The 17,475-nt window shown below is 37.8% G+C and overlaps 2 protein-coding genes across 7 annotated transcripts; one reads left to right on the forward strand and one right to left on the reverse strand.

The window, feature by feature from the left end:
- The first annotated feature begins 5,550 nt into the window (after positions 1-5,550).
- On the forward strand, positions 5,551-6,733 carry LOC126620973 (60S ribosomal protein L6, mitochondrial-like). Of its 2 annotated transcripts, none has more exons than XM_050289313.1 (2): positions 5,551-5,722; positions 6,149-6,733. In XM_050289313.1, exon 2 carries the CDS (start codon positions 6,157-6,159, stop codon positions 6,463-6,465), a length of 309 nt encoding a protein of 102 aa, XP_050145270.1. In that variant the 5' UTR covers positions 5,551-5,722; positions 6,149-6,156; the 3' UTR covers positions 6,466-6,733. The 2 variants fall into 2 exon arrangements, with proteins under 2 accessions (XP_050145270.1, XP_050145269.1); XM_050289312.1 differs by having other exon boundaries at positions 5,552-5,722; positions 6,143-6,733.
- Positions 6,734-13,986: 7,253 nt separating this feature from the next.
- Positions 13,987-17,176, reverse strand: LOC126620977 (dehydrodolichyl diphosphate synthase CPT3-like). Of its 5 annotated transcripts, none has more exons than XM_050289317.1 (3): positions 17,073-17,176; positions 16,255-16,834; positions 13,987-15,126 (listed from the first exon to the last, which is right to left on the reverse strand). In XM_050289317.1, exon 3 carries the CDS (start codon positions 15,095-15,097, stop codon positions 14,225-14,227), a length of 873 nt encoding a protein of 290 aa, XP_050145274.1. In that variant the 5' UTR covers positions 15,098-15,126; positions 16,255-16,834; positions 17,073-17,176; the 3' UTR covers positions 13,987-14,224. The 5 variants fall into 5 exon arrangements, with proteins under 5 accessions (XP_050145274.1, XP_050145276.1, XP_050145277.1 ...); XM_050289319.1 differs by having other exon boundaries at positions 17,022-17,155; XM_050289320.1 differs by having other exon boundaries at positions 16,255-16,831; positions 17,073-17,152.
- Between the last annotated feature and the right edge of the window lie 299 nt (positions 17,177-17,475).

Raw genomic sequence — 17,475 nt, forward strand, 5'->3', positions numbered from 1 at the left:
GTGATTGGGTGGGTCCCCTTTGGCCCCACGTGTTGGGTGGGTCTCGACTTGGCTCCACGTGATTGCTGATGTGTGGTAATAATTAAGTTGATGATAGTATTGGTGTTGTTGGAGTGGGGCTCTCGGCCCGTCGACCTGAAAAATTCAATAGTTTAAAGATATATGGGCAAGTTTAACCTGCAATGGGGCAAGGTTGTAAGTGCACAAAGTGTTTATGAAATGAAGTTTATACAAGAAATCATACTACATGCAATGTGATAGAGCTATAACAATGAAAGTGAAAGGGTGCTTGAGCTACAAAAGGAATTTATAAAACGCAGGCTTGCAGATCTTTGAAGTCTTTTTATATATTGAGAGTACTTTTCTTCTTTTTTCTGCTACCTTTTAGAGAACCACCTCTTTCTTCTAGAGTAGACCTTTCTTTCTCATGTCATTCCCTTTTATATAAGTTGTTGATGTTATTACTTGTTAGATGATGGGTTTCCACTCGGTACCTCGAGCTTTTATCCCCTTAAAACTGCGAATCTGCCACTAGAAAGTATGTTTTCTCTGTGAAAATCGACTGAGCAGCTTTCTTTTAGTGTGAAAAAGGATTTTTGTCACCCACAGTGCTACGTCATAAAGTTCTTTAAATCTTGAGATGTGCATTGCTCACTTGCTGCCAAAATAAATAGCAATAAGCTTTCCACACTAATTACTAGTTTGATACTGATGTGCTTTTATAAAAGTGGGTATAAAAAAAAAGTTAAGCTCAAAAAGGTGTTTGGAAGACGCTTATTTTCACAATTTTAGTGAAAAAAGCTGAAAACATGAAACAGCAAAAATGAGCTTATTTTCAGAGCACAACAGAAGCAGTTTTTTTTCAAAGCACACTAAGTACTAGTTTGGTACTGAAGTGCTTTTATAAAAGTGGGTATAAAAAAAAGTTGAGCTCAAAAAGGTGTTTGACAAACACTTATTTTCACAGTTTTAGGTGAAAAAAAAGCTGAAAACATGAAGCAGCAAAAATGAGTTTAGTATCACAGCACAGCAGAAACAGTTTTTTTTTCAAAGCACAACAATACCAAACCAACTCTTAGTACTGGTTTGGTACTTAGGTGCTTTTATAAAAAGTGGGTATAAAAAAAAAGCTGAGCTCAAAAAGGTGTTTGGTAAACACTTAAAAACAGCTTATTTTCACAGTTTTTGGTAAAAAAAAGCTAAAAACATGAAGTAGCAAAAATGAGCTTATTCTCACAGCACAGCAGAAGCAGTTTTTTTTCAAAGCACAACAATACCAAACCAGCCCTTAGTACTGGTTTGGTACTTAGGTGCTTTTATAAAAAGTGGGTATAAAAAAAAGCTGAGCTCAAAAAAGTGTTTGGTAAACACTTAAAAACAGCTTATTTTCACAGTTTTGGGTCAAAAAAGCTGAAAACGTGAAGCAGCAAAAATAAGCTTATTCTCACAAGAAAAAAAAACAAAAAACAAAGTCTCAAAACCATAAAAAAGTCTTTGCAAATTCCTGCAGCACAGCAGAAGCAGTTTTTTTTCAAAGCACAGCAATACCAAACCAGCTCTAAATCCGGCTTGTTGGGCCTTGAACATGCCCAATACCTGATTTCAGTCCAAGCAAAGCTTATTTGTGATTGGTTGAGGACCGTAAAGAATGCAAGCAACACTAGTTACCGGAGGTACGTATTTCAATTGTAAGAGCAACTCCAACGTGACAAAGGCCTCCTAGGCAACTTGCTATTCAATCCCCTCCAATGAACAATAACTGCCTTTTGCATCTCCACCCCTAAACTGAATAGTCATGGCAATAGGCAATAAAATATTGGTATTTTTTATTTTATAAAATAATACAAAATAATTTTATTTGTAATTTCAGATAAGATTTGTAATCGTTCTCATTGCGTCACGTGTCATTATCCGAAAAGACAATTTTTGGTGATAGATTTCGATAAGATTTTTATCCAATGTCGTCGTGCCACGTGTTGTTACCTTTTCAGAATCATTGATAATAGATTTCCAATAAGATTTTTAACCAATCACGTCGCGTTCGGTGTCACAATCTGTTTACAATCTTTAACGATAGATTTCAATCATATTTTTAACAAATGACAGCATGCCATGTGGCATTATCTACAACCTAATCCTTTCTTTTTCCTCCTTATAACCTACCATCCATCCTAAGAAATCACACACCAAAATCAAAATCTCTATCATTATTCATAGTTTCTGCTTCCTTCTTACAATGTCTTCTTCAAGGATGTTGTGGGAAATCGATGATGTTGTGGGAAATCGATGAGCAAGAGAAAGAATTGTTTAAGCAAGGGGAAGAAATGTTTAATCTCCAGGTGGGTGAAAATGAGATGGAAGAGGATGAGGATGAAGAGCATAGAAGGAGAGATGACAAAGTAAGAAGCCAAAAAGCCTCACATTCCCGTCGAGTCATCTAAGTTATGGCTCAAATCTTTAGGCCCAGCCGTTATGCAAACATTGATAGAAGCAGGCAACGATGAGGTACAAATCTCTTGGACGATTATTTTGTCCATAACAGTGCATTCCTTGATACGTAATTTAGACGTCGTTTTAGAATGGAACGATATTTGTTCAACAAAATCATGATTGCTATTTGCAACCATGATTCTTACTTTGTGCAAAAGAATGATGCTTTTGGTGTTATGGGTCTCATTCCTGAGTAAAAAATTACTGCTGCCTTGTAGATGCTTGCATATGTAGTCATATGCAGACCAAGTGCATGAGATAGCGATGATGGGGAAATCAACCATACTTTAGTCCCTGATGAGGTTTTGCTCCGCAATCGAATCCATCTACACCACAAAGTACATCTGGAGACCTACTGAGATGGACTTGCAAAGGCTTCTGAAGAAGGGCGAGATGCGAGGTTTTTCTGGGATAATTGGAAGCATCGACTGTATGCACTGGACCTAGAAAAATTGTCTAAGTGCATGGCAATGAGCTTATGGGGATAGAAAAGGAGCAAAAAGTATCATTTTGGAGGCGGTGGCATCATTTAATACATGGATTTGGCACGCTTTTTTCGGTGTTCCGGGAGCTCAAAATGACATCAATGTCTTTGCCCAATTCCTAGTGTTCAACGATGTCCTGCAAGGAAAAGCACCAAGAGTCACGTACTGGGTCAACGGACATAAGTACCACGGGTCATACTACCTAGCAGATAACATTTACCCAATGTGGTCATCGTTTGTCAAAACAGTGCCACGTCCGCGAAGTGCAAAGGACAAACACTTTGCAAGCTATTAAGAGGGGTGTAGGAAGGATGTCGAGTGTTGTTTTGGTATCCTCCAAGCTCGTTGGGCGATTGTCAGGGGTGTTACCATAATATTTGATTTAGAGTCGCTTCGATCCATCATGATAACGTACATCATTATTCACAACATGATTGTGGAAGATGAGGACGATTATGATGCTGTTGATGAATATGAGTCAGACACAATAAATAATTCCAGAACACAAATATATTGTGCACATGACGCCACTGAAGAACCCGTGCAACATGAGCCATTACAAAGGGATGGACGTTACAATGAAAGGCTCATTCAACGATATACTTCACTTCAGGACCCATATATGCACAATGCATGGCAAACTGACTTGATAGAGTACCAGTGAGAATTGAAACAAGCTCAAGAAATTTAAGTTCATTTAGTGTGTTTGTTTTTATTTGGTGTGTTTATTTAATTTTATTTGGTGTGTTTTTAAGTTCATTTAGTGAATTTTTTTTTATTTGGTGTGTTTGTAATTTTATTTGGTATGTTTATGCAATTTTATTTGGTGTGCTTATGTCCTTTGAATAAAGATTCTCTCGCGGGCCCCACTGACTGAAAAGCTGTCGGTGACACACCCCCTAGCGCCTGACGCAAATTTTTTTATAACATGGTTGACGTCATCCTGACGTCATTTGGCCTCAGGCTCTCGGACCATCAATTCGAGTTGGGCCACTCACTCAGGCCCCCTAGCCCACATGCCTGCATGGGCTGGAGTAAGGAGCTGGGGCTATTGGGTCAAAAAAATCGCTGGTGCATCTGACTATTGGTCCCGGTGGAGTTGCTTTAAAACACTAGTATATGCTCACACACACTTTTTTTTTTTTAAATGGAAGGAGAGAGGAAGAGAGAGAGAGAATGTGGAGGTGGAGAGAGAAGTTTATTTTTTACTTTTTTCATAATTAGAAATGTGAGAATCACCTGTAGGTGAGGCTTAAACAAAAACAGAAAAAATTTTGTTTTATAAAATTACGTTATTGTCCTTAACTTTCTTATTGTCATAGAAAACTAAATGGTATTTTCACCATCTTTTGGCTGATAAAGAGGGTTCTATTAGCATGTAATTTAGATAATAGCAACGAAGAAACGTATAAAACAAAACACCAACTTTCCTTCAAATAGCAACACTTTAGTTTACGTTTACAATTCAACCAACCTAACATTTACTTTAAGATTAAATTTACATTTGAAAGTGGTGGGTTTTCGTGGTAAATAGGGTCTTGATTGACGTCATCCGGATCGGATGAGGATCCTATCCGGATCCTCTTTGTGGGGATTCTAGGAATTCTCACATCATGGTTGTTTATCGTACATCGTGCGATCAGTTTTTGTTAGGTACTATTTATGTTTAATTTTAAATAATAAAATTCAAAATAAATTTTGACCGCACGATATACGATAAACGGCTAGGACGTGAGGATCTCTAGGATCCCCACAATTTGGATTTGGATGGGATCCGAATCCATCTGGATCCACACCTTTATTCTCCTTAGTCTAGCTTGAAGTACTAATACCACTGTAATAACACAAAACCAAAAAAAAAATCATATCACAACATATGGCATTGCAAATCTAGTAGTACATTCTTTGCCCTTGTGAGTTCGATATCTTATTATGTAATTTAGCCTAAATGCCCCACCCCAAATGGCCAACCAATTGTGTGACAAACAATGTGTATAACGAATAACATTCACAGAGATAAAATCATTAATTTTGACAGATATGTTCATATCCAATTTATATATTCAATATCTTAAATAAAAATAAAATACATTAATTTACTTTCCTAACGAGTCCATTTATTATCAACTTGACCCTTTAAGGCTCGACGTAAATGCTGAATTTTCTCATGTGTTCGTGTCATGTTTTTGGATAGTGCATGATTTTGCCAAGTCTAATTTTGTTAGTTGCACTTAAATATAACTAGATGTAGTATGGCAAATGGAAATGCAAGTGTTATGAGATCGTGCCAATTACCACAAATGTACGGGAGTTCATAAGAAAAACAGTGTAGGTAAAAATAAAAGTGCGGTAAGTGGCTCTTTACCACAGTGATGTAAAGAAATTGAGTTCTTACGTGACGGTATGAGTTCGAACTCCGTTGGTAACTAATCTAACAAAATCAATCGTTTAACAAAAAAAAATCGATCGTTTAACAAAAAAACAAAAAAAGTGCAGAAATCACTCCCTAACACTGCATTGGATCGGCACTTCATCAATTTGGTCAATAGCCCAATGAGGTAAGCTGAAAATACCGGGCTTTAGGTCCAATCCAGAGAAAAGAACATTACATTAAATCTCATCTGATTCTCCTTCGTCTCAAAGCAGTCCTCCACTCCTCTGAACCCAGACAAACTTTAGCCTTCCGACGACGCCGACGCCGACGCCGACTACGACTGCTGTAATCTAAGGGGTTCAGCAGCTAATAGGTATGCCTAAGACTTCTTACTGGTTGCGATAGTCTTCAGTTGCTTACTCTTTCTCTCTCTCTCTCTCTCTCTCTCTCTCTCTCTATAAATATATATATACACACATATATATTATCAGTACATGTAAAACAGATGTTTACATACAGAAGGAAACAAACATGCATATCCTTGGATTTTTAGTGCTCAGTGAGATTGAATAAAATTTGGGTCCATCAAAATTTTAAAATTTTATAATATTTTCTGGGTTTTTGATTTCGTTTTCCAATTTTTTGTATTGGAATGTGGATGTTGCTTGGATATGGTTTGAAATGTGAATTTAATAATTGAAGATTGTAGACTAAAGCAACGAGAATCAGGATTAAAATTAGCTTAATTCGATAACATTAAGACGAAATGATTAGTGGGTTTGGGTGTTTTCAGGAGCAGATATTCAAATGGAAGCCAAATTTTTTCGATTTCTTAAGATTGTGGGTGTGGGATACAAGGCCCGAGCGGAAGCCGAAGGACGCATGTTGTATCTGAAATTGGGTTACAGTCATGAGGTAGAATTGACCGTTCCTCCTGCGGTTCGTGTTTTCTGCTTCAAGAACAACGTAGTGTGCTGCACCGGAATTGATAAAGATAGGGTGCACCAGTTTGCTGCTGCTGTTCGTAGTTGTAAGCCACCTGAAGTCTACAAGGGCAAGGGTATAATGTACGTCGATGAAGTTATCAAGAAAAAGCAAGGAAAGAAATCTAAGTGATTGGATGTCTCAAAGCTTATCCGTGGCTGGAAATTGGTAATCTTCTTTTTTTCTTGTTGGTTGTAATCAGAAGATTCTAATAGGTTGGTAATCTTCTTTTTTGAGCTGGGATTTACATTTGAGGATTATATTGTGTTTATCCTTGCAGCTTTTTTTAGTGATCGAAAACAAGTGTTACGATTCTTGCTTTAGCGTTTTATTTTACGGGCTCACATACATTGAATGTTTCATTTTCTTATCAAATGGATAAGTAGCTTATTACATTGAACTGGCTATGGATTTTAGGCTCCGGTTGATACCTGTACCGGTATCAAACGCTAAACGCAGTGCAAACTTTTGGTGTTTGTTGCTTTGTGATTATTTGTTAACATGGTGTTGCTAGGATTGAGTCTTTGGTATGCCAGACGTAGTGTGTTGGGCTGCAATAGAAAAATCATGGAACCGACTGTTGTGCAGTGGATCCCATAGAATTGCTATTACAGTTTGCGATATTACATTGCTGGTGCTGAAGGGTTATTCTGCTGCTAGGGAGTTTAGCAAGGCCGTCAGTAGTCGTGAGCCCCAGTGACTGTCATCCAAGTCGCTAGTGATTTGCACTGCTAAGGCTGGAGCCTGAATACCCTATATCTCACCCCTCCTCCCCACTCCCACTACATTTTGTTTACATGGTGGAAAAAGCCTAGCCCCTTCATTCATGTCTTGTTTTGTAGGGAATGGATTTACCGGATGCCCTCCCAGTTCCCATACACTCCCATCCCCTCCTATCTGTGCGATCACGATTAAGTCACGTCAACATTTTATCACTATTGCTTTTTGTATTATTATCTCTATAAAAAAATCAATATAAAATGTTGACGTTGTAGAGAAAGACAATATTCCAAACTCCAGAGTATTGTTTCTCAGTTAGTGCAAACTCCACACTAGCCCAAGACTTAAACCAACAGTAAAGAGAAAGAATGGAACTCAACGAAGATGAATCAACTTTCACTAACAAGGAAATAAGCTTACAAGTTACAACACTCTCACCAAGAGCATGAACAATACAATCTAAAGGAAAGATGAAAAACTAACTCAAAAGGATAAGCAACAGCTAGTTATCAATGCAATTGAAAACTATTGTCTAAAAGGAACACCAAAACATAAAAGAGTGCCACTGCACCATGAAAACATGCGGATTCCCAAGACAGCCACAATTAAGGAATTAATATAAGTTGTTGGGTATGTGAGAAGTCATTCTAGGAAAACCACTTTAATTTTAACACTCCCCCTTAAAGTGATTTTCTAGATGTTAAACCAAGCTGCGCACGGAAGTCTTCAAATGGTCCTTTGGAGAGCGACTTTGTAAAGATGTCAGCAACGTTTGCACTACTTCGAACTTCAGAAACTTTGACTCTTCCTTTAAGCACACATTCACGAATATAGTGATGCTCAGTCTCAATGTGCTTGGTCCTCGCATGAAACACTGGATTTGTTGCAAGCTTTGTAGCACTTTGGTTGTCACCATGTATAACCGTAGGACAGTAGATTGGATAATCAACATCCCCAATCAACCGACGCAACCAAACACATTCTTGAGCAGCAAAAGAAGAGGCTTTATATTCGGCCTCAGTTGTTGAACGAGAGACAGAGTCTTGTTTCTTACTGCACCAAGAAATACATGCTGATCCATAAAAGAAAACATAGCCAGACGTTGATTTTCGATCATCTAAATCACCAGCAAAGTCAGCATCTGTAAAACCATATAGCTTAAAATCAACATCTTTCTTGAACATAAGTCCCATGTCAAGAGTTGCTGAAACATATTTCAATATTCGTTTTGCTGCATCAAGATGAGGTTTCCGAGGATTCTGCATAAATCGGCTAACAAGCCCAACCGCAAATGAAATATATGGCCTTGTGATGGTCAAGTAAATAAGGCTACCAACCAATGCACGATACGGTCGAGAATCTGGAAGAAGCTTGCCTTGATTTTGCCTTAACTTCAAATTTGCATCCAGTTGAGTGGAGCACTTTTTGCTTGTAGATAATCCAAACTTTTCAACAAGATTTCCAGCATAGCTCTTTTGAGATACAAAAACTCCATGCATTAAATTTTCCACTTCCAAACCAAGAAAGTGACTTAGTTCACCCAAATCTTTCATTTCGAACCGAATTGAGAGTTCAGATCAAAGTTTTGCAATTTCCTTCTCATCATCAGTGGCGGAGCCAGGATTTCGGGTTAGGAGGGGCCTCTCACAAATATTAAAAAAAAATTAAATCGATAGTAGTTACAAAACTGTTAACCAAAACATCATAGTATATATATGAAAAGGATCATATTGGAGAGTTTCCGAGTTAATTTCCATAGAATCCACACAAGTTTGTTTTGAACTACTTTCATTGTTTTTTGGACTCTTTGGAGACGGTTCTAATATCTCAGGTTGTGTTTTTCTTTTGAAATATCTTTCCATAACTGAAAAGTAAAAAAACATAGACTCACTAACTTTAAATTAAAAGAAATATGAACATATATGCTAATTTTACAAACTAAAACAAATTAGGCAATAGTTAAGAGAAATTGCAAGACATCAATTTAATCATAATTTATAAACAAAAAATTGTAACATGAATTGAGAGTAAAATACATACTTTGGGTTGTTGACCAATTAACTAAACTTCAATGTCTTTTTTATGGAATGATGGAATAATTGAATTCTTTAATCTGCAAAAAAAAATATTATTTGTTAAATTAATTTACAATTGTAGATGACAACATATATGAATTAGCAAATTGTAAAAAAAAAATTGAAAATGACAACTATGGAGATTCGAAGTTCATACTCTTGAGGATCATGGAAATTGAAGACTGATAGATTGATAGACTGGTTGAAGACTGTGACATGCTATAGATGAGAGAAGCAGTGTATGGCTTGTGTACCACGGGAGGGATCAGACTGAGAGAAGCAGTGTTCTGACTATTTTTTTCAAACTAGCAGCAGAGCAACAGTCGGCTAGAATTAGAGAATAATAAAATACTAATTTTTAGTATTGGGAAAATGAATGGAAGATGAAGTGTTGGAAGTTGGAATAGGTTATAGGTAGGCTTTAGGGTTATTTAAAGAGGACCGGATATTCTTAAAATATTTAAAGAGGGCCGGATAGTTTGTCTAGGAAATAGGAATGATTTAACTGAAAATAATAAAATAATAAGTAGTACTAATTTTTAGTTATAAACAAAAGCAGGATGGGCCTAGGACTACTGTGGTCCTATGGTCCCTCCGCCCCTGCTCATCATTGCCACTCACAATCATGTCATCCACATACAAGAGAACTACAATGTGTGAGCTTTCATTCCGCTTGACAAATAGGCTTGCATCAGAATCTGAAGCAACATAACCACATAATAGTAAGAATTCAGCAATCTTACCATACCAAGCTCTCGGAGCTTGTTTCAAGCTGTAAAGCGCTTTCTTAAGCTTGCAAACAAAATTTGGATGCTCTTGTGATACATACCCAGGTGGTTGTACCATATATATCTCTTTGTCAATCTCGCCATACAAGAATGCATTTTTGACGTCGAGCTGCCATAATTTCCATCCTCTACAAGCTGCTAATAATATCATAATTCGGACTGAAGTTAACTTTGCAACAGGGCTAAAAGTTTCTTCATAATTTTCCCCATATTTTTGAGAGAAACCGCGGGCAACAAGTCTTGCTTTAAACCTGTCAATACTTCCATCTGCTTTCCGCTTTATTTTATAAACCCATTTGCATGTCACTGGATCTGCACCTTGGGGTTTTGGAACAAGATCCCAAGTCTCATTTTTTATTAGAGCATTCATCTCCAAATCCATAGCTCCATCCCATTCCTTTTTTCCATGAGCTTCATCAAAGCAAGATGGCTCATTATCATCAAATGGTCCAGCAAGAAGACAAGAGTAAAGACTAACAAAATCTTTAAAACGAGATGGCTTCACAATTGTTCTTTGGGATCTTCTAAGAGATGGTTCATCTACAAGTTCCTCGCTGCCTTCAGTTTCAACATGACAAGTCTCAGCTCCCCCATTTGCATGCTCCCTCATAAAAGAATCATCTTGAGTCACAGTTTCTTCACATGTCTGGTCATATGATGAGAGGCTGATTTCATTCACTAATGGAATAGGCAAAGACTCCACCAACCCGGTTTCAACGGAAGCATCTTTCTTGTCAAAATAAGAGGAAATCTCATCAAAAACAACATCCCTTGAAACTGTAATTTTGTGAGTATCAGGTTCCATGCACTTCCAACCCTTTTTCCTTTCATCGTAACCAACGAAAATGCATTTTTTTGCTTTTGCATCTAGCTTGGTCCTTTGAGCATCTGGTATATGAACATAGCAAATGGAACCAAAAACTTTGAAGTGCTTGACATTTGGTTTTTCACCAGCCAATTTCTCATATGGAGACATCAAATCAATTGGACTAAGAGGAACTCGATTAATCACATATGTTGCACAAGCCATACCTTCTGCCCATAAGGCCTTCGGTAAATTCTTTGCAAATAACCAGCTCTTGCAAGTCTCCACCAAATGCCTAATCTTCCTTTCCGCCACACCATTTTGTTGCGGCGTGTAAGCACAAGTGAGCTGCTTACGAATACCATGCTCCATGCAAAATTTAACGAATTCGGATGAAGTCAATTCTCCACCATTATCAGTGCGGAGACACTTGATTTTCCTTTCAAGAACCCCTTCAACATTTACTTTGAATTCTTGAAACTTGGAGAAGACCTCTGATTTTTCCTTCACAAAATATACCCAAGTAAATCTTGTAAAGTCATCTACAAAAAGAAGCATATACCTACAACCTGTGTAAGAAGGTGTAGTGGTTGGTCCCATAAGATCACTATGAACCAATTCCAAAGAAACCTTGCTTCTTGAATCAGATTTGTGAAATGGAAGACGATGTGCCTTCCCAAATTGACAACCTTCACAAACTTTATCACAAGCAAATGAGTTTATCTTTGGCAACCCATCAACCAAATTTTTCAGCACCATAGCCTTTAACTTATCCATGCTCAAATGCCCCAATCTAGCATGCCAAAGTGTAGGACTATCATTTTTACTCATGTTATCAACATAAGAACTAGATGTAGCTGATAAAGTAAACACATCTTTAACTCTTCTACCAGTATGAACAACATCAGCATCTATGCTTTTCAAATTTCGTAAGAACTTCACATTTTCAGGTCCAAAGAGAACATATGTACCTGTATCAACCGTATTTGCCACCGAAAACAGATTTTTCTTCATACCCGGTACTTGAAAAACACTATTCAGTGTAATGCGATCATCGCCGTTGTCAATTGTAACAACTCCCTCCTTTTTAACTGGGTGAACAGAATCATCTGCTGTGACAATGGCATCGTTTCCTTCATATTTTCGGAAGGAAGAGAACATGGACTCATTGCCTGTGAGATGATGGCTGCAACCAGAATCAACAATCCAATCTTCTTTGAAATTGATTGAGGCCAAAGCATCTATATTGGTAGTTTCAGCCACAAGGCACTTCCCCCAATTTTCCTCACTCTTTGGTTCTTTCAATTTAGCCATGTTCCCCCCTTGCATCTTCACATTACAATTTTTACGTATATGCCCCATTTTCCCACAGCGATGGCATTGCTTATTCACATCTTCATTGGTAAATCTTTCCTTCTTCTCGTCTTTTCGGTAGTTGGAATCACGGGGCTGGTAGATTTTTTTCTTTTCAAACTTCTTTTTTCTAGTAAACAGGGCACTTCCATCACCATTTGAAGATAACACAGAGCAACTAGCCATTTGTCTAGCCAAAGACTCTTGAGAGGCTAGAAGATTTTCTAGCTCTACCAAAGACGGTTGATTTGCCCATCCTTGTATTGATGTAACAAAAGGAACATATTCATGTTTAAGCCCACGGATAATATGCCTTCGTACTCGTGCATCCGACATTGGTCCTTCCGTATCAAGAGACGAAATTTCGGAGCATAAATTTTTTGCCTTCAAGAAGAACTGAGAAATAGATAGATCACCTTGGGTTAAATTTGCTAGATCATTCTCCAGCAATTGCAGCCTTCCTTCATTCTTTTTGTTGAATAAGCCATCAAGAGTTGTCCATATCGCATTGGCGGATTTGCAATCTGTGATGTGTTCAAACAGCTCGCGAGAAATGGATTTCTTCAAGGCAAATTCAGCCTTAGCATTCCTCACCTTCCACTTCTTCAAGGCGTCTGGAATTTCTTGTGTATTTGTTGGAGTGGCAGTTTCATCTCCACCAACAACCTCCCATAAATCTTCACCCAAGAGATAGGATTCCATACAAGATTTCCATACCTTGAAATTTGACTGAGTCAATAAATCAATACCTAATCCAGAGCTTCGGTTTGAGTCCATCTTTGAGTATCACAATCTTTCTTTACTAGAGGAAACTTGACAACAGAAGCTACCTCCCTTGTAGCTCTGGTACCATGTAGAGAAAGACAATATTCCAAACTCCAGAGTATTGCTTCTCAGTTAGTGCAAACTCCACACTAGCCCAAGACTTAAACCAACAGTAAAGAGAAAGAATGGAACTCAACGAAGCTGAATCAACTTTCACTAACAAGGAAATAAGCTTACAAGTTACAACACTCTCACCAAGAGCATGAACAATACAATCTAAAGGAAAGATGAAAAACTAACTCAAAAGGATAAGCAGCAGCTAGTTATCAATGCAATTGAAAACTATTGTCTAGAAGGAACACCAAAACATAAAGGAGTGCCACTGCACCATGAAAACATGCGGATTCCCAAGACAGCCACAATTAAGGAATTAATATAAGTTGTTGGGTATGTGAGAAGTCATTCTAGGAAAACCACTTTAATTTTAACAGACGTGACTTAACCGTGACTGCACAAAATAGAAAGGGATGAGAGTGTATGGGAACTGGGAGGGCAGAGAAGCCGGGTCCTATGGGATGGCGATGTTTGAATTTTTTTTGTTTTTGGTATGGTTTGTGTTTGTCATTGGGATTTTGTGGTTGCCACAAAATGGTAGGAATGAAAGCGATAGAGTGAGAGTTATAGGGTCCAGTCGAATCCAATCATGAGCACCAAACGTAATAAGGAATGCTAATCCAGTTTAAGACTCGTAACAAACCTGCCCAGTGCGTATCCGTCAAAGCGCGTCAGTTGAAAACATCAACTAAGTAATTTAACATGACTACATAAAAATTACATAAAAGAGATGAACAAGTAAATCATAGTGATCTTGTCTTTATAAGTAAACATTTGGATTGGAAGTAGTCATTGATGACGTTTGGAGTCAAAGCGTTTTAAAATCCTATTGACTACCCTATGATTTTAAAGTCTATTACGATGCTATCAAATCTTAATTTGACTTCCCGAATATGAATCTAGTCTTATTATATTTATTGAGAAATAACAACAGTAATTCAAGGCAAAATCCTTTTCAAAACTCTCTGAACTTCACAGATTTCATGCAGGTTAGTTAGCATATAACAATCAGTACTTTGCTTAAAATGTCAACTATGCAAATCAATCTATCACATACCAAATTTATTTTACCATGTCCACAGTTTATTCTTACAGTACAACAGAATGACGTTTACATGAGAATGTAAACTGTAAAAGTACCATCCAAAGGAATGGTAAATGGTACCAGCCTGCGTTAATCTATATTGTTACATAAAACAGTAGTTTAGCAGCAAGTAGAGATTAACAAGAACATTTTAGACCAAAGGCAACAACACATCACTCAGACAAAGTTATGACTGTTTCCTTTTGCGTTCAAGATAAAAATAGTTAGACTGAAATTTCAAGACCGCCCAAACAACATGACGGAAACCAATCTCAGGCCAGAGCACCGAGGGAGAGTACAAATAACAGAACGCACTCTGCCACAAAAGAAAATTGCTCAACCGGGTCTCACCTGAAGTACGGATTAAAACATCAGGGTCTGGTGCAACCGCCATATACATATGTTTTTCAATATCTGTCAATTTTACAATCTTCTCCCTTTCATCCTCTTCATTAACTCCAAGTTTAGTTAGACCATACCCAGCTTTACTTGCATTCATCGAGCTAATCTCGTCCAGTTTTTCTTCACACGATTCTTGAACAGCATGCACAATCTCATCAGTGGAAGTGTACGCAATACATATTGACAGCACTCCTCGGGAGTTATTGGCCGTGGCTGCCATAGCCCTCTCTGCTGCCGACCTGACAGGTTCACTCAAGAGCTTTAGGTTCCCAATAAAATGTACCCTAACTCCATACTGATTCACTATGCTTTCTTCTTTGATTAACCCTTCGATCTTCTCCTGCATCAGGTCCATCAAGGATTGAACTTCTTCAGGATTCCTTTTGAAATTCTCAATACTAAACGCATATACCGTTACATATGTCACACCCAACTCAAAACAATACTTGAGCATGGACATAAGAGCCAAAAACCCAACCCTGTGTCCATCCCCATCCATCATCTTCCGCTTTTTAGCATATCTTCTGTTTCCATCCATGATGAAGGCAATGTGACGTGGTATGGGACGAATAGATATTACAAGAAAGAGACATCTCCTCAAAAAACTAACTATGCTCCAAAACAAGCGGGTTGCTATATTGCCACTGGTTTTCTCCATCCTAGAGCCCTGTACAACTGTCGAGTTCTCTGATAAAACCGATATGACCTGTTAGTTAATAAACAAAATTTATCCCAAACTCCTGAATCTACAGCAACATTGCCCAAAAATCATGCTCCCCTCCCCTTCTTATAAAACAAATTTAATGCCCGAAACTTCAAATGTAATTGAGCTTATTAAACTTCAAAAACGCAAAAGATTCATGAACCATCAGCCATAGAATGCATAATGATCAAGTCTGTATTTTTCCAGCTATTCCCACTGTCAGGCATTTCATCAAACACATCCAGTGCTTCAAAAAACGAGAAATTTTCTCAGTGCCGGGTAGTTTCAAGTGGGTGCTCCACGTGTCATAATATAAGCGGAGGGACATGAAAAAAATTTATCATTTCCGCCACTTTGTATTATGATACGTGAAGTACCACTTGAATACACCGCACTTGGAAAAATCTCTCAGAAGGAGAACCTTTTCGACAAACCATGAGAAATGAAGCACACAGAACAACACTGTTACTGCATTAGAGGTGTGTTGTACTAAAACCCATTTCCCAGCAGAACTCAAACGAACAGTTGAGCTCACAAAACGCAACTTGCGCACTGTTTCTTAACGAAATGATAAAAAGGAACAAACTTGGATTCCATGAACAACTAAACAAAATTTGAGGATTAAAAACATAAGTAAATATGTATAATTACGGTACGGAAGACGAGAGAAATCAGGAAGTACCTACTGGTGATTAAGCAAATATGTTCATTGTTCTATTTAGATATATTTTATTTCTTATTTGTATATTATGTTATTGTAGCATGCATTGCACTTCCGCAAATTCGAAGAATAAAAAGAAGCAGCTAATCAAGAATGCAATGCTTAATAATCTGCAAAATCACAAAATTAATACTATGACCAAAATGGTGATTAAGCAATCAGATTAACCCCGTTTAATGTGATTAAGCTCTAACTTCTGATTAAAAGCAGCATAAAAGAATCGAAAACACGAAATAGGAAGTAACATTGTCAACTTGCGAGAGATAGGAAAATCCCAGAACCTAGAAACACCCACTCCATTGAACCCAAATCATAAACTTTTTCTTTTCGATTTTCTCGGAAACCAAACAGAAGATTGGAAAATCAGAGAGAGAGAGAGAGAGAAAGTTACCGGCGAAGAATCAAATGCAGAGTAGGGTGGAGGAGGGCGGCGATTCTACGTAGTACCTTCAGTTTTTTACTTTATTTATTAAATGGCCCCTGAAAGGTAAGAGTTCAAAGACAATTTCGCTCCTGCCGTCTCTCTTTGAAGCTGGAATCACATACAAAAATATCTACGTAGTACCTTCAGTTTTTTACTTTATTTATTAAATGGCCCCTGAAATTTGAGCCAAGTTTAATTTCCGTCCATGTAGTTTCAAATTTCAGAGAAATTATTAGATGGTACAGTACCACCAAGTGGCACTGACAGTTGATAGTACCCACCAACAAATGCAAGACACGTGGCAAAGCTCACAAGTTCGACTTCCAGCTCATTTTCCCGTTCCTCCTCCTTGAATCGGATCCAGAGGGAGTTCCGATCCGAGTTATGCCGTCCTGGATCTCCTGGAATTGGCTCTGAAGCACATTCGAACGGAACCCATCTTCTCCAAAAGACCCTTCAATTGCAGCAGGGAACCATCAAACTGATTCATCTCCGATTGCTTGAAACCAGAAACCATCTTCGCCATTGTTGAGCAAGTTTGCTTCTTCTTTTAAAGATTAAAAATTAAATTTAAAAAAAAAACCCAAAAATTAATGATCGAAATGTTACGAACGCGATTCCGTGAAACATGGACAAAAAAGAGAAAACCCCAATGTGCCTAGCGTGTTCGGTGATCAAAGAAGGTGCGTTTTTCAATTTCTGAAAAAACAAAACCCTAAAAACAGAGGACATACTGAAAGCGAAAGAAAGGCTGCCATTGCTGATGAAATGAAGAAATCGCACACCTTTGAGTTGGAATTTCTCAGCTTTGAACTTGAAATCGACGGCTATGGAGGGAGGAGGGCGCAAAACTTGACGCTTTAGCCGCTGGTTCTTCTTCTGGAAGCCAAAGATGTGAACTTTGTCACGTGTCATGCTTTTGTTGGTAGGTACTACCAGCTGTCAGTGCCACGCGGCGGTACTGTATTATCTAATAATTTCTCCAAATTTCAATGTGATTGCTTAGTTACAAATTTCTTTCACAATTTGGTGTGCGACATTTAGAAAACTCACAATTTTAATTGCTAATTTCATAAATAAATTGACTGAATTAATTATTATCCTTGCGCTGCAATTAAATTTGCAGTACTAAATTTCACTTTTGGTCTTTTTAGTTACTCTGAGTTTCACATTAGTCCCTAGAGTTTA

Source organism: Malus sylvestris, chromosome 5 (genome assembly GCF_916048215.2).
Source record: "Malus sylvestris chromosome 5, drMalSylv7.2, whole genome shotgun sequence".
Taxonomy (NCBI): domain Eukaryota; kingdom Viridiplantae; phylum Streptophyta; class Magnoliopsida; order Rosales; family Rosaceae; genus Malus; species Malus sylvestris.